This window comes from Rhinopithecus bieti, unplaced genomic scaffold (genome assembly GCF_001698545.2).
Source record: "Rhinopithecus bieti isolate Rb0 unplaced genomic scaffold, ASM169854v2 scaffold_2077, whole genome shotgun sequence".
NCBI classification, from domain to species: Eukaryota; Metazoa; Chordata; class Mammalia; order Primates; family Cercopithecidae; genus Rhinopithecus; species Rhinopithecus bieti.
Window position 1 is genome coordinate 1,334,521 of NW_016803882.1, and position 18,140 is coordinate 1,352,660.

The following is an 18,140-nucleotide window of genomic DNA, read 5'->3' on the forward strand; positions in this document are numbered from 1 at the left end:
AGCCACCAGCCCAGGTTGTGTAAGAGGCAAACACATTATGTGGAGCTTCAGTTGATTCTGAAATGCCAGAGAAAGAGCCGAGGCATAGAATTCACATGTACAGCCTCATTTTCTGAGGCCAGATGCTCTAGACCATGACCAGGTCCCAGGATACTCTTCATGTTATCCCCAGTGGCCTGGGCCACAGGACTCATGTTAATGTGAGCTCAGGTTTAGGAAAGTTGCTTCTTCACAGGAAGGTTGGTCAGGTTTAGTGCCAGGGAGGACGTCCTGAAGTTGATGGCAAGTTGCTACTATGTGTGTCTGATGGAGTGGGATGCGATTGAACAAGTCCTTCCACAGCATACTTGTACTTGACAACCAGGAACTGTGCTTGTCTCCCATCAGAGACCACAGTTCTTACCTCCATTCTTGGAAATATTTATTCTGTTGTAGTATTAGCTTTGTTAAGATTGAAGTTGGTCTACCTCAGTGAGGTCCTTTGTGACCTCACCTCAGCCTGCTTCACAATGCAGCTTTGCTTTTGTTTTGTTTTCCTTATGTACTTTTGGGCAAAATAGTATTGAGGTTTCCCAAATTTAAAAAACAACAAAACAACACAACACCAGTTAAAGAAAATGTTCTTATGTTTCCCAGAACGGGCACTATCTGTTCACTTTTTGGTGTTGATTAGGTATGCACAAGGGTATTCTCCACATCCCTTTTGCTGCTGCCCTCAATTGGTTTCTTCTCAGAATGAGTGAGTCATGCTCGGGAAGAAATTCCACCCACTCCAAGACTTCTGGGTCAGGGCTCTGTGGCTTTTGTTAGGCCTCCCTAAGGACCTCTCTTTCCTTCCCCTTCCCCCCTTATTTCCTGTTAATGCCATTACTATCCAGCCACAGGCTCTTCCTTGTATCCTTGAAGCTGAGCCTGTTGAAGTTTGAAGTTCTGAGTTGTTCATCCTGGTCTCTAAAGTAAGAGAGTCGTATTTTTGTGGATATTTCTTTTTCTTTCTTTTTTTTTGAGACAGAATCTAGCTCTGTCACCCAGGCTAGCGTGCAATGGCGCGATCTTGGCTCACTGCAACCTCTGCCTCACAGGCTCAAGCCACTGTGTCTGAGCATTCCAAGTAACTGGCATTACAGGCACATGCCGCCACGCCCAGCTAATTTTTTTTTTGTATTTTCGTAGAGACGGGGTTTCACCATGTTGCCCAGGCTGGTGTTGAACTCCCGAACTAAGGCAATCCACTCGCCTTGGCCTCCCAAAGTGCTAGGATGACGGGCATGAGCTAGGGCATGAGCCACAGCACCCTGCCTGCTCTTACTTTTCTTCAAGCTCATTAGGAAGAATGGTGGCGAGGGGACGGGGGATGATTTGGAGCCCTCAGGCCCATGTGTATACATTCAGAACACTAAATGGCAACTGTGGTCTTCGGAGACTCATTTTCAGGACTCCAGTCCCTTTCCAGACCACACCATGAAAACATGGGAACTGTGTGGGTCCCATGGGTGCATATTTAAAATGCACTCTCTTGGGATAGCTTTTTGACATGTAGGGTCCAGAATTCATGATATTGGATGCTTAATAATGAAGGCATTCTTGAATGGTGGAAGGATTCCAAATAGACTTGTCTTGCCCTAACTTGCCTTTCATAGTGTCTGTGATTTATTTTACTGAATATAATCTGTTTTAGGTAAACTGCAGGAATAGGGTCAAAGGTAACTGAAATTACTATACATTAAAGTGTATAACTGTGCTAGGAATTTCCTGGTTCAAATTTTAAACTGGAAAGTTTTTGTCTAAAAAGAAAAGGAATAGTTGAAAATCTGTGTAACTACATTTTTTAAGTAAATTAAATCCCACTGACTTTCAGGACACTTTGTGTTGTCATTTTTCCTGTAATCTGTGTAAGTAGTAAGAATGACAGTGGTTGCTGACCTTTTTTCCTGATAGACCAGGGTTTACTGGTGTGTTTATTTTGTCACCATTCCGGTTTGACTCTAAGGAAATGAAAACATCTTCCATTTGTTCTCTATTTCCAAAGGGCATCCGCTTCGATCCTGAAATTCCGCAAACACTACGACTAGAGTTTGCTAAGGCAAACACGAAGATGGCCAAGAACAAACTCGTAGGGACTCCAAACCCCAGTACTCCTCTGCCCAACACTGTACCTCAGTTCATTGCCAGAGAGCCATGTAAGTCGATCTACTTTTCATTTAAAAATAGTAATAACTAAGAACTGTTCGTGTGCTGCATGTGAGGTTACACCACGGGACATGGAGCTGGCTGAGTCTTATTTTCCATTTCTGTGAAGAGGTTGCCTAGGCGTTCTTGGTGTCAGAATTCCAAATACAGCAATCTTGTTTGCGATTGGCTGTCCCAAAAGATGGTTCAGCTTGAATAGAATCATAACTTCAGAATTTCATTTGATGTACTACAGATTTCCTTAATGTGATACTGACCATTGTGAGTATGCCCCTAGTTGCCTTGGGTATAAACCCTTTATTTCTCCATGCTCAGACATGAGAGCTGGTTCTCAGCATTCACTTTAATCCATTTGTTGAAGGACATCAGCTCGGTGGCTTTGGAAAAATAGGATATTAAAAGTGAAGGAAGCAGATCTTAGGAGGTTGGTTCTATTCAGTTTAGCCATAACTCTAGGGGGAAAAGTAAACACACACAAAGAATTTATATATTGGAACAGTCAGTCTAGCAAACTAATACCAGTAAAACTTTAAGGAAATTTGGGGCTTCCTGTTTCAACTTAATTGGATAAGGACACTGGCTAATTGCTCAAGACGTCTTCTACCCCACATTAATAAGCTTATTTCATTATTTCTGCCTTTCATTGAATAACTTTAAAAGATTGAATTTTCTTTCTCAAGCTCAGTCAGTGGCAGAAATGGAGCATGAGACAGGCCTTAACTTTTCCTTTCATTGCAGAGCCATATGTGATTTAATATGGCAGGGCATTCAAGGAAACCCAAATGACTTGGATTCCAAGTTATTTGGAATATTTCTGTCCTGTCATTTTTGGTCTGCTTTCTAAACCACACGATTGTGATCTTCTTCCTTCGATAATACATTTTAACTCTTCTTATTAAAATTGAAGGACACATGGATTCCTTGCTCCCCCCGTGTCACGTGCATGTCAGATTTAATCAGGTTATCTTTGGAAGTCACAACCATTCTGTAGCTCATTCACTCTTGCTTGCTACTCATCAGTAGAAACTAATAGATAAGTCTTCCAGAATGCTCTAAAATAAATGTTTCTATGAATCCAGAAAGTCATAATAGATGAAAAAATTATTTTGTTCTTTCACCTTCTTTGTACCGGGGAAACTAGAAAACTTTGCTTACTTATTTGGGAAGGAAATCTAAACAAAAGTTACATCTTACAGTGTACTTGTAATACAGGAGAATATAGAAACATCCTTTACATAATTCTTCATCCTTAGAGTATATAAGTATATAATACTTTGTATATTGTATGTATTTAATATTTATTATAGTGAGTGGATAAATTGATACTGAAATTGGGCTACTTGTAGAACTACAGATGGATTTCTATGCCTCTTCTCTCTGAAATTTCTTCTCTCTTGATCAAGGCATCAAAAAAGAGTATTTTTAGGATGCCTGAATTAGTAAAATAACCTAAAGTAATTCTTTGCCTTTTAGTGAATTTGCCAACCTCAGATCTCAGAGTTCTTTGAAAAGATTAATTCAGAGAGGAAATGTAATGCTGGTGATACTTAACTTTACATCCTCAATTCTTTGCTGAATGCTCTTTTAACAGGCCCACAAAACTTTTGTGAATTTCCTACAACAGCCCTGTGAAATAGGTAGCCAGGAAAGTTGTAGCCAGGTCACAACATGCTATACAAAAGCAACAAATAGGAACAAACTGAACATTCACAAGTCCCTGAAGTTACAGGAGAGCATAGTAACCAAGCTTAGAACTCTTTTCTGGCAAGCTCTACTCACCTCCCTTCCCAGCATACAGAACAGTGCAAAAATGGCCAGATAGTTTCCATGACAGGGTAAAAACTTGCTCAGCTGTTCACAGCAACACAAATTTGAAGTTAAAATAAATAAATAAATCCAAGCAGCCAGCAGTGTATTCTTGAGGAAAATAAAAGTCAGCATGATTTATCTTCATATAGCTCATTTTTACGACACAGCGTCTTGATAAGAGCAAGTCCACTGTGGCTCAGGTCAACCTTATTATCCATTGCCATTCCCTCTGGGAACTGGGAACTTGCCCGTCAGATACACTTGCTTACCTGGAATCACACCGCAAGACTAAGAACACTGTGTTGGGTTTACACGGACAAACCCAGTTGCATTGTACTCAGAATTGAGTACTCAAGGTGGTCGGTTTAACTAATCAGGTGTAGACTATAATGGAATTGCAGAATTTGGGGATTGGAAAGGCCCTGAAGGCTAATCTTTGTTGTGGGCCATAGAAATTTTTTATAAATGTTTCTTTTTGTTAATGTTTTTATATGGTAGTGGCTGAAAAGCACTCGTTGCCATTGCTAAAGGAAGAATGTTCTGTGGTTTGATTATACAACAAACATATACTTGAACTCTCAATTCTCCATAAATATCTGAACTTAATGAACTTAAACGAGCACCCAGTGTGCTAGACTCTGGAGAAGAAGGAAATTGGTTGCTGCCTTTAAAGGGCTGTCATTCTGGGGCATTGATGGTGGTCAAAGTTGTCAGAAAAACTTGGCCTCATATGAAGGACATAAAACAGATTCTGCAGCTTGGTTGAGATTGCCCCCAATCAGACTCCATATTTGCTGAGCACCTACTGCATTTGTGCCAGGGATGAAGAGTGAGAAACCAGGTGTTGCAACTTAACCTGGGTAGATGGTGACCTGCTGTGGAGAACTTTGGCTTCAGGCTAGAAGTTGTCAGTGAGAATCCTGTCAATAATTCTGCCAATTATTGACAAGCTTTGTGACCTTTAAGAAAAAAAATTGTTTTAACTTAGTTGTGCTCCCATTCTCTAAGCTATAAAATAAGAATAATACTTTCTGATTGTTAGGAGAGGTAAATAAAACAATATCCTAGGATTGAGCTGAGGATTATAAATAGGTATAGTGTATGTAGAGTACTAGGAAAATGTAAAGTACAATCATAATTTGTTAATAAAAAGCATTGGGTTGCCTTTCTTTCCTAATAGTTACAGCAGGTATTGATCTTCTGAGTTGTCATCACAGTTTGAGTATAGCCAATTGTCTTTGCAAGTTAGGAGAAAGGATGAGTGAAATTGTCATACAATTTCAAGAAAGTAGTATGTCTACCTGCCTAAATTTTTATTAATAGAATTGATCATTAATTTCAGCTTTTCTTTCTCTTCCTTGTATGCAATAAAGTTGGAAAAGAACTGTGAGAAAGTGGGAATTAAGAGATGTTGAAGAGCCGAGTGTGGTGGCTCATGCCTGTAATCCCAGCACTTTGGGAGGCTGAGGCGGGCGGATCACGAGGTCAGGAGATCGAGACCATCCTGGCTAATGCGGTGAAACCCCGTCTCTGCTGAAAATACAAAAATTAGCCAGGCATGGTGACAGGCGCCTGCTAAAAATACAAAAATTAGCCGGGCATGGCGACAGACACCTGTAGTCCCAGCTACTCAGGAGGCTGATGCAGGAGAATGACGTAAACCCAGGAGGCGGAGCTTGCAGTGAGCTGAGATTGCGCCACTGCACTCCAGCCTGGGCGACGTCTCAAAAAAAAAAAAAAAATGATGAGGAAAAATTATAAATGACATTAAATTCTCCTAGATTGTGCATTAAGTTGTATAGGAAGGTAGTATTCTATAATAAGAACTCTGCTTTGGAGATGAAGAAAGAGTAAGTCACTGTTAACTGATTTTTGTTGTTCTCATCTGTAAAGTGATGATGCTGTGTGCCAGATGCTCTCCTAAGCATTTTTACGTGAATTATCTCATTTGATTCTCAATAGCACTTTTCCAGTTGAAGAAACTGAGGCCTGGGAAAGTCTAGTAACTTTCCTGAGGTTACACCGTCAATAAGTGTGATGGCTGAATAGTGTCCCCCAGAATTCATATGGTGAAGTCTCTGCTCCTAATACCTCAAAATGTAACCATATTTGGAGATAAGATTTTAAAGAGAAGATTAAGTTCAAATGGGGGCCCTTAGGGTGGAGCTCTAATCCATTATGACTGCTATCCTTATAAGAAGAAAAAGACACCAGGTACGTATACACATAGAGAAAGGGCCGTGTAAGGACAGAGGACAAGTCAGCCATCTGCAAGCCAAGGAGAGAGACCTCAGGGGAAACCAACCCTACAGACACCTCTAGACTGGCCTCTAGAACTGGGAGGAAGTAAATATTTGTTGTTTAAGCCACTCACTCTGTGGTATATCGCTATAGCAGCCCTAGCAATACAGTACATCAAGTGATAGAGCCTAGGCTTAAATTCTAGGCTTTTTGTCATTTACAAGTTTTGTAAGTTTGGTTTAGTTACCTAACCTCTCTGTGTCTCAGTTTTCTCAGCTACACAACAGCAATAATAAGGGCCACAGAGTCAGTACACAGTGGCTGTTAGTGTGCATGTGTAAAAATGGACACATTCATGTGCCTTTTGTCCCTCATAATTAAGTATAGTTTTTCTGTGTTTGTATACTCCGCATCTCACATCTAGAAATACATAATGGATTTTTTTGGGTAACATACCATAGTTTTATTTTTATGTTTTTTCAGTTGATCATAATTGCCTGATTCCCAGCAAGTGTGGAGAGAGGTGCCCTTCAAAGTACTTTTTAAACTTACAGTGTTACTGAGGTCTGATTGGGATGTGATTAAAATGCACATATTTAAGATGGCTCATTTGATTAGTTTGTCATAATACATATGGAAATGATTGAATAAATGTTTTTGATGAGTTTATACTGTTTGCAATATACCTTATTATAATAGTGCCCTTAAAGGTGGAGGCATTCAACACTTAATAGAGCCTTTACTCAATTTAGACAGATCCTGTCCTTTCCATTCAGTTTTTATGAAGCAGATGTCAAAAGGCTCCAGAACTCTGCAGTGATGAAGATTCTTACACTCCAGCCCCAAGGAGTCTGGTTCTGCAGGTCTGGGCTAGGACGTAGGCCCTGTATTTTTAAAAAATGTAATTCTTATTTTCCTCCCCTCTACGCTTTTAAAAGCTCTTTGGAAAGTTTTGATACACAGTTAAGTTTGAGAGTCACTGGTAAATCAAAGAATTTTTAAAGTTAAATTCTCCTTCCTACTTTATTTATTTATTTATTTATTTTTTGGAGATGGAGTCTCGCTCTGTCGCCCAGGCTGGAGTGCCGTGGGGCCATCTCGGCTCACGGCAAGCTCCGCCTCCTGGATTCATGCCATTCTCCTGCCTCAGCCTCCGGAGTAGCTGGGACTACAGGCGCCCGCCACCTCGCCCAGCTAATTTTTTGTATATTTAATAGAGACAGGGTTTCACCGTGTTAGCCAGGATGGTCTCGATCTCCTGACCTCGTGATCCACCCACCTCGGCCTCCCAAAGTGCTGGGATGTGAGCCACTGCGCCCGGCCCTCCTTCCTACTTTCATATTCTTCTCCCTTGCCCCTGCATCTTTCTTCCCTCCTCCCTTCCCTCTCTCAGACAAAAGCTTGCTCTGTTAAATTGGTACTCTCAGATATCTGATCAGCACATAACCTCTTGATGAATAATCAGATTACTTCCTTGTTTACCTGCCATGTCCCTGGAAGCTCCCATTTATCCAATACCGTCCTAGGCTAACTGGAGGTGAGTTCTCTGTCTCATGTCTTAAGAGACCCTGTGAAGGTTCAGGAAAGCCTGTAAAGTATCTCACACATTCCCTCCCAGGGACAACACTGAGCAAATAGGAAATCTCTTAACATTCATCTCTGTGGGATGAAGTCATCTGGGGCCTATCTAAAGCTTCCTATGTCCCGTGGAACAGAGCCCTGGTGCCTGCGTTTTCCAAGGCAGCAGTGCATGGCGTGCACAATTAGAAAGACTGGCAGATGTCTTGTCAGTTTCACACTTGCTCTCCTCCAGCAGCATTGTTTATGAAGACTGGGCAGGAGGAATACCTAATCAATCTGGGCAGAAGGAAAGGGACACAAGGGGTGACTAAAAGTTGCAGGTGTTCTGAGGGCAGGACTTTCTATTTTATTTTTCCCAGATAACCAAAATCCTACGTGCTTCTCAGAAGAAAAATTTTCAGGCAGTCCAGCAAAAAATAAAAGTCATTAAATTCTGCTACTACCCAGAGACAATCACCATTAACACTTCGGTGCTTTTATTTACACACCTTTTAATATGCATAGTAAAATGTATCTCTTTCTGCATTTTGAATTTCAAAATCATTTAACTTACCCCTTTATCTTTAGGACAAAGATTTGCTGCAAGTGAGACTGAGTGGCCCAGTAGGGCCGAAAATAAAACCTGGGCTCTCACAAAACATCACCTCAGTCTCTGCTGCCATTGCTGTAGAGCACTGTGTATTCATGTGGCACAGATAATGATTACTAGAATCAGAGCAAGAGGAATAGTAGCAGATAGATGTCTCTCTTAACTCTCTGATGTCTCAAGTAAGCCCAAACCAGCTCCTGAGCTGCTTGAATTCTGGCATTTGATTGAATGATTCATAGGCCTTTATTTAATGGATGGGAAGAAAGGAAACGTTTATTGAGCAACTACTCTGTTTCCTTAAGAACTATATGTAAAATACCTATTTTACCCCTAAGGAGACTGAAACTCAGAGTTCGAGTAACTTTCTCAAAGTCACATAGTTCGTTTTAAGGCCTGCTTGGCTCTAAAACCCATTGCTAGTCTTAAATCACCACACTGCCTTTTTGTTCCCAGTTATGTTTTTATTATTTACTTCCCGACCTGCTCCCCCTCCTGCCCTTCAACATTGCCTACCTTATGGTCCATTTCTTGATTGATTGGCAGGGTTAGGCACTGTCACCCAGGCAGGAGTGCAGTGGCACAATCATGTCTCCCTGCAGCCTTGAGCTCATCTCAAGTGATCCTTCCACCTCAGTCTTCCAAATAACTGGGACTACAGGTGTGTGCCACTACACCCAGCTAAATCTTTATTTTTTGTAGAGTTGGGGTTTTGCCACATTGGCCAGGCTGGTCTCCAACTCCTGGGCTCCAGCAGTCCACCTGCCTTGGCCTCCCAAAGTTCTGGGATTACAGGTGTGAGCCATGACCCACTTCTTTTTGAAGTAGCCCATGGCTGCTGACAGCTACAGTTCTTTCGAAGGTAATTCCTTAGAAGGTGCTTTAAATTCACTCAGACCTTTGAAAATGCACTTACTAAAGACACCAGTGGCCTACATCATATTATATAAAGTCAGGATTTCAGGGATAGTCAGCTACTTATTGAAAAAATCAAGGCTGGGCGTGGTGGCTCATGCCTGTAATCCCAGCACTTTGGGAGGCTGAGGTGGGTAGATCACTTGAGGTCAGGAGTTTGAGACCACCTGGCCAACATGGTGAAACCCCATCTCTACTAAAAATCCAAAAATTAGCCAGGTATGGCAGCACTCACCTGTAATCCCAGCTACCCCGGAGGCTGAGGTGGAGAATCACTTGAACCCAGGAGGCAGAGGTTGCAGTGAGCTGAGATCGTGCCACTGCACCCCAGCCTGGGTGACAGAGCGAGCCTCTGCCTCAAAATAAAATAAAACAAAAAAATCAAGCTTCAGACTGGGCACAGTGGATCATGCCTGTAATCCTAGCACTTTGGGAGACCGAGACAGGCAGGTTGCCTGAGCTCAGGAGTTCGAGACCAGCCTTGGCAACATGGCAAAACCCTTTCTCTAAAAAAAAAATACAAAAAATTAGCTGGGCATGGTGGTGTGCGCCTTTAATCCCAGCTACTTGGGAGGCTGAAGCATGAGAATTGCTTGAACCTGGGAGGCAGAGGTTGCAGTGAGCTGAGATCGCACCATTGCTCTCCAGCCTGGCTAACAGAGTGAGACTCTGTCTCAAAAAAAAAAAAAATCAAGCTTCAGTATAATTCAGTAGCATCAAATTTGATGACCAAGGTGCATTAACTGTAAAATGTTTCCTAAAGTTAAGCCACCAGATCATTTATATTTAGTTTGGTGTACTTTGTTCTCTCTGGGAAAACTAAAACTAACATAGAAAATAAAACTAACATAGAAATGTGAGGGACTGTCTTATATGATACTGGGTTGGTTATTCAGGGAGATAAAATTTTCAGTCTTTGTTAAGAGAACATGCCTCAAGTCAGTCAGTCTCTCTCTCTCTGTTTTTGGAGATTGGGCCTTGCTTTGTCACCCATGCTGGCCTTAAAGTCCTGGGTTCAAGCTATCCTTCTGCCTCAGCCTCCAGAGTAGCTGGGAGTATAAGCACATACCACCTTGCCTGGCGTTTCTTCATGTATTTCCTTTTTTATTATTTTTTATTTTTATTTACTTGTTTGTGTAGTTTTTTGTTTTTATTTTATACATATATATCTATGCATGTATACATACTGTATAAAAAGACAGCATATGGCAGGTTTTTTGGTTTAGTTTAGTTTAGATAAAACATATGGTCATACTATTCTTAACATGAGTTCTCACTTCGTGGACCCCTTTCCATCCAGGACTGTATATCCAGAGCATTGTATTTTTGTTGTTGTTTGGGTTGTTGTTGTTGTTGTTTGAGGTTAGGTCTTGCTCTTTGACCCAGACGGGAGTACAGTGGTGCAATCATACAGTCATATCTCATCACTTCAGTCTCCAACTCCTGGGCTGAAGCCCAAGTGATCCTCCTGCCTCAGCCTCCTGACTAGTTAAAAAAAATTTTTTTTGTAGAGACGGGCTCTCGCTATTCTGGGCCTTCTCACTAGGCCTCCCAAAGTGCTGGGATTACAGGCAAGAGCCACTGCACCTGGCCACTGACCATACTTACACAAATTCTCACCTCATGAACACCTTTCCATCCGGGTAGATTTCATCAAGACTGCCTCTTTAAGCCCTAGAAACTGTGTTGAGGAGACAGGCATAAGAGCAGAACTCCATACGATCTCTTTCGTGTAAAGGGAGGAGTTCAGTATAGTAGTGATAAATAAAAAGGGGAAGGGGCCTGCCCTGAAGTTTCTTCTAAATATCACCCGGAATGCTACTGAGTGGGTGCATTTAGAGGTACACTTAGAAAGTGGGAAGAGGCGGTAGTGAGGGCACACATCATTATTTCACACTTTTTTCTAGCCTCCCGTCTCTGCTGGTGAGGGATAGGAGCGTCAGTGTGAAGAAGGGGTTTTGGGGAAAAAGTAATGCAGAGTCTTGGGGCGGTCAGAGCCATCAGGTGATAGCAAAAGAAAGAGGCCAGGAAGTGAGACGCAGAGGAGAAAGACATCAGACTGTGGCAGCCGAGCCTGCAGGGGTGTGCTCGCTTGACTCGTGCCCATGCCCTTTGAGGCAGCTCTGCAGTGGGGGGACTCCATCCTAGCGATTCTGTCCTTGCTGTGGACCAGTTTGAAGCTACTATAAGCAGTCTTCACAAAAACACGCGGATGATTTCCATTCTTTGTATTTAGACTTCATAACTCTGAACACCCTCACCATTCCAGGCATCTGTGGGCCAGATTGTCCCTTCAGATAAGAGAGACTCTTCTGAAGAGTCTCTATGCGTATTTGGCACTCTGGATATGTATAAGAGCACCAGGGTCCAGGCACAGTGGCTCACACCTGTAATCCCAGCACTTTGGGAGGCCAAGGCCGGTGGATCACCAGAGGTCAGGAGTTCAAGACCAGCCTGGCCAATATGGTGAAACCCTGTCTTTACAAAAATACAAAAATTAGCTGGGCATGATGGTGGGTGTCCGTAATCCCAGCTACTTGGGAGGCCGAAGTGGGGGAATCACTTGAACCTGGGAGGCGGAGGTTGAAGTGAGCCGAGATCGTGCCGTTGCACTCCAGCCTGGGCAACAGAATGAGACTCTGTCTCAATAGCAAAAAACACCAGGTGCCATGGCCTTGGGTATTCTAAGAAATAAAAACATGATTCAAAACCGCAGAAAAGGAGGACAGCAGAATATTCTTGGACACCAGAGACCTAAACTAATGTTCATTTCTACCCATATCCCACTCTGACAAATACAAGAATGAAGCAAAACCCCATTTTTCTAAGAAGAAAGATCAAACATCTGATCTGATCAACACCTGTCTCCTCTACAGATCTGCATCTGTTCCTCGGTATTGCTTAGCATGGATAGTTTTAGTTTTTAATAATTTAATAATAACGTTAGGCAATGGATTTGGTAGGAATGGTTTTCAAATATAGATATATCTTGTTTTATGTAGGAGATACATAATTGCAGCACAATGTAGAGCAGCTGATTCAGTTAATATACATTATGATTTAATGGTAGTCTATCTTTGAATATCAAGGCTATTAACATTTGCCTTGAATTTGTTTCTTCCTTTTTCTTTTCTTTTCTTTTTTTTTTTTTAAAGACAGGGTCTTGCTCTGTTGCCCAGGCTGGAGTGCAGTGGCACAATCTCGGCTCACTGCAGCCTCCACCACCCGGGTTCAAGCAATTCTCCTGCCTCAGTCTCCCAAGGAGCTGGGATTACAGGGGCGTGCCTCCTTGCCTGGCTAATTTTGGCATTTTTAGTAGAGACGGGATTTCACCAGGCTAGTCTTGAACTCCTGACCTCAGGTGATGCACCTGCCTCGGCCTCCTAAAGTGCTGGGATTACAGGTGTGAGCCATAGCACCCAGCTGAATTTCTGTTTCTTTATTAAATCATTGAGCAGTTGTAAACAAATAACAAGAAATCAGGGGCCAGGTGCGGTGGCTCATGCCTGTAATCGCAGCACTTTGGGAGGCCAAAGTGGGCAGATCACGAGGTCAGGAGATCGAGATCATCCTGGCTAACACGGTGAAACCCTGTCTCTACTAAAAATACAAAAAATTAGCCGGGCGTGGTGGCAGGCCCCTGTGGCAGGAGAATGGCATGAACTCCAGGAGGCGGAGCTTGCAGTGAGCCGAGATCGCGCCACTGCACTCCAGCCTGGGCGACAGAGCTGGAGTGCAAGAAAAAAAAAAAAACAACTCAGGGACTCAAATCTCTTTGGATATCACAGAATTATATTGTAATGCAAATAATTGCCCCAACTTTTGTTTTATAAGCTCAAATTAATCATTATATTCTTAGAGATGAAAGAGTAAAGGGAGTTGATTTACTGGTACAATCCAGAAGAAATAAAAACAATTATTTGAAGACCATTGCTCACCTCACTTGCTCATTGTGAAGGAAGGTGTTTCTTATATTGTTGATACAGGCTCCTTTTTACTTCCCTTTTGTAATCCTCAAATAAAGAGCTATCTTTTCTTCTACAGTATGGCAGTTCTCAAAAGCATAGTCCACACACCCCTGGTTGGTCTCTGAGATTCCTTCACGGAGTACATGAGGCCTATATTATTTTCACAAGAACAGTTTGCCATTCTCATGTGTAGTAGTGGACATAACTACTGGCACCTTCATACATATCAAGACAGTAGCACCAAAATACATTAGTAATCATTTACCAATGTGAGCATTAGTAAAAAGTGTGCAGCAGTAAAGTGTGCATCCTCACTCCTGCACACTTTGTTAAAAAAAAAAAAAGCCAATTTTACCTGAGAATGTTTTCGATAAACAGGTAAAAATTATTAATGTTATGTAATCTCAACTCTTCAGTGCAAGTCGTTTTATGATTAAGTGTGACAGAATGGGGAGTGTACATAAAGCTGTTCTGTAGTTGTTTAAGGTATGAGGTAAATGGCTGCTTTCTTCAATCCCATTTTTACTTAACACTCATAAACTATGGTTATTCAGACTTGGGTTTTGGCCGACTTTTCGTGAAAATTGTGAGATGTGCCTGTCACTTCATGGAAAGTGACAGTTTTGTTCCAAATAATAAAATTTTAGCTTTAAGGCAAAATTAGAATTTTTGAAAACTTTAAGCTACCACAGTGATTTTGACAGCTTCCCAACAGATTGGTGGTGATGTTAATGATTTTTTTTTTTTAAATTGAGATGAAGTGTCACTCTGTCACCCAGGCTAGAGTTCAGTGGCTTGATCTCGGCTCCATCTCGGCATTCCCAGTAGCTGGGACTACAGGTGCAAGCCACCGTGCTGGGCTTTTTTTTTTTTTCTTTCTTTCTTTTTTTTCTTTTTTTAATGGAGGCAGATTTCACCATGTTGTCCACGCTGGTCTCAAAGTCCTGACCTTAAGTGAGCTACCCACCTTGGCCTCCCACAGTGCTGAGAATACAGGTGTGAGCCACCACTCCCAGCCATATTAATGAAATTTTAAATTGCACAATGAAACGGGTCAACATTTGGAAGATCCACATAACTCACTGAACCATTATCTTCCAAATGACCAATGTATCATATTCCAAAATCATGCATGGGTATTTATTCAGTGAATAAAATGGAACAATGGATTTTTTAAACTCTTTTTTAGTTTTTAGTTTTTATTAGAGACCATATCTCACTCTGTTGCCCAGTGGCTCGATTATAGCCTCAAACTCCTTCCAGGGTCAAACGATCCTCTCTCCTCAGCCTCCAGAGTAGCTGGGACTACAGGTGTGTGCTTCCAGACACAACTAATTGTTTAATGTTTTGTACAGATGGGGTCTTACTTTGTTGCCCAGGCTGGTATCAAGCTCCTGGGGTCAAGCCATCCTCCTGCCATAGCCTCCTAAAGTGCTGGAATAGCAGGTGTGAGCCATCACACCAGGCCAGGACAATGGATTTTAATGGAACATAATAGGAAAGCTCATTGATAAGGCTTCAGATTCCATAATCCAAGACATCTTTAATAACCACCCCTTAATAAATGTTGGTGTAATAGCAGAGAAGAATATCCAGTTACCTGTAAAGAGTATTGAAATATTACTCCTTTGACCAGCTAGGTGCATATCTCTGTGAGACCGTATTTTTTTCATATGCTAGAGCCAATACAATATGTTACAGTAGATTTAATTAGAAGCAGATACGAGAAATCAGTTGTATTCTATTAAACTAGATACTAAAGAGATTTGCAAACATATAGAACTAAAGTTTTATCTTGTTTTTTTTTTCTAAATATGTAGATTTCATTAAAATATTTGTAGTAATAGGTAATGGGTTTTTTAAAAATAAAAAAAACATGAATTAATAAACTTTTTTTTTTTTTAAAGAGATGGGGGTCTTACTTTGTTCTCCAGGCTGGAGTGCAGTGATGCCATCACAGCTCACTGCAGCCTCCAACTCCTGGGCTTACGTGATCCTCCTGCCTCAGCCTTGGGTAGCTGCTACTACAGGTACGCACTACCTTGCCTGTCTAATATTCCAATTTTTTGTAGAGACGGGGCCTCGCTGTGTTGCCCAGGCTGGTCTTGAGCTCAAGCAGTCCTCCCACATCAGCCTCCCAAAGTATTGCCATTATAGGCCTTAGGCACTGTACCTGGCCACTTACCTTTTTTAACTTCAAAAGTTTATAATATGGTAAAAAAAAGGACACAAACAAAAGTTCTTTTTGACTTGATCGTTTTTACATGTGTAAAGGTGTCCCAAAACCAACGTTTTAAAACCTCTGGTATTATTCATTTAAGATTAACATTTTTTTGTCCAGGCGCAGTGTATCATATTCCAAAATCATGCATGGGTAAAGCTCCATATAAATGGAACAATGGATTTTTTAAACTCTTTTTTAGTTTTAGTTTTATTAGAGACCACACCTGTAATTGCAGCACTTTGGGAGGCCGAGGCAGGCGGACTACTTGAGGTCAGTAGTTCGAGACCAGCCTGTCCCAACATGGTGAAACCCCATGATTACTAAGAATACAAAAATTAGCCAGTTGTGGTGGAGGGTGGGGCGCCTATAATTCCAGCTACTCAGGAAGCTGAGGCAGGAGAATTGCCTGAACCCAGGAGGGAGAGGTTGCAGTGAGCTGAGATCGTGCCACTGTACTCCAGCCTGGCGGACAGAGTGAGTGGAACTGTACCTCAAAAAAGAAAAAACACCTGCAAGCTTTTGTGCCAGCCTCTCCTGTAAAGTGGGTCTTTTATTTCTACTGTGTATTCTGTAGTGACTAGCCCAAAAGTAACTGGTTGTATGAGGAGCTGGATAACACACCACCAATGGGTGTATACCAATGGGTGGGTACCATTCTTATAGTACCTCCTTTGGAGACTCTACCCACACCAAGTATCTTTCACAAATGCCCAATTCTCTCCCACCACAATACCAGTTCCAAATGTGGTACAAACTTATTCCAAGAAATGCGGAAATTAAACAAAAATTTTTTAATACAAAGATTTAAGGCATTTACAAAATTACAAATTTTTTTAAATACAAAGATTTAAGGCATTCCAGAAACATAGTTTTTCTTATATGTGTATATACAAGTACAGTGGCATGTGCCACCAGATACAGTGGCATGTGCCTATAGTCCCAGCTACTCGGGAGGCTGAAGCAAGAGAATCAGTTGAGCCTGGGAATCTAAGGCTATAGTATGTCTTGCCTGTGAATGGTCACTGCACTGCAGCCTGGCCAACATAGCATGCGTGACTCCATACACTAAATACACACACACAGACACACACAAGTTTTCCTCATGTGAACTGATTTTTTTAATAATATAACTTATTTAAATCTGTATGTTTTAAAAATTGAGTGCTGAAAATTATGTTACCCACCCAGAGATAAATATTTTAACATTTTGGATGAATAGCTATACAAATATACAGATAGATATTGTATGAGTGGGATTTGACGTTACATCCTGCTCTGGTATCGGCTTTCATTCTCAGCTCTAGACCTTATTTTTTTTGTTTCTCAATAGATACATAGGCCAAGACCCTATCGAGAGAGAGAGAGAGAGAGAGAGAGAGAGAGAGAGAGAGAGAGAGTGAGAGTGTGTGTGTGTGTGTGTCTGGCTGATCCATACAGTGGAATACCATGTAACCAAAGCTCTTTTGATTTGGGAAGACACTGGCAGAAGTGATGGTTGCTTGGAGAGTTAAATCTCTGGGGTAAGTATAATGTAATCTGTGCAAACTCAGGTCCCTTATCCTTCTTTTCATTCTGCACTTCGTGTAGCCACTAGGATCCTAACTATACTGAGATATAATGGAGGAGCAACAGTGTCTCTACTTAAACAAAATAGTTTAATTAGTGGCTGAAGGTGGAGGGGTGTCTTTCTGTCTTTTAATTAAATAGCCCTCAGAAGGTCAAGGAGATCGTACTGGTGAAACATTAACAGTTCTGTACAGGAAATTATGGTGAGTTCCTGTTCTGATTTTCTCACTTGAGTTTAGCAAACATTTGAGGGGAGGTGAGAAATTAAAAAGCTGAATAAGTTACAGTTCTGCTCTTGGAGTGTTTACACATAGTAGAGGAAACAGACCTGTAAGGAACTGCCATGTAAGGTAGAGCAAGTGTTCAGTTGAAGTTAGAGACAGTGCTTGTGCAACTGATGAAGCCGATAATTATTCAGTGCATGGGAAAGACCTGGTAGTCTTCCTCTTTTAGCTGAACATGAGAAAGATTTCAGTTAAGTAGAAATTGTGGAAACAGATCTACAGACTGAAGGGGTGGCCAGCGTGAGGATCAAAAACTGCAAGTATAGGGAGGAAGAATCACAAAAGAGCTGGAGCTCATGATCTAGTACAGCTGAAGAGATGCCCAGAAGGAAACAGAAAGCAGCAGCGCTGGGCGGGGATATTGTGCCACATTTAGGAAATCTAGATACCATTTGTTCTGTGAATAGGAGGAAACTTTTCAGGATTCGTAGAACGCATCTCATCAGCATGCTGGTTTATTCATCTCAGAGGTAGCATGTACGGAATAGGCAAACTCTGATAAAGGAGTATGAAGAGGTTTCTTGTGTTTTTTCTTTGTTGTGTTTAAAATGACTTACATTAACTGTGTTACACATTCTGTAGGGCAGAATTCCAGGCACAGGTTAACTGGATCCTGCTTATGGTCCCACATGACGGAAATAAGTGTGTTGGCTGAGTTGCGATTTCATCTCATGTTTTTCCGTTCCCACGTGGTTGTGGTAGAATCCAGGGTCTTGAGGTTGTAGGCAGTTAACTAGGAGTATGACTTTTTCTTTCATTCATTCATTCATTCATTC

General features: G+C 41.6%; 1 protein-coding gene across 1 annotated transcript in view; it reads left to right on the plus strand.

Annotated features, from left to right (window-relative positions):
* The window catches only part of RBPMS (RNA binding protein, mRNA processing factor), a 170,736-nt gene that overhangs the window by 113,547 nt on the left and 39,049 nt on the right, over positions 1–18,140 (plus strand). Inside the window, exon 7 of the mRNA XM_017857103.1 lies at positions 2,030–2,180. Coding sequence (XP_017712592.1) covers positions 2,030–2,180 — 151 coding nt within the window. The remainder of the gene's footprint in view (positions 1–2,029; positions 2,181–18,140) is intronic.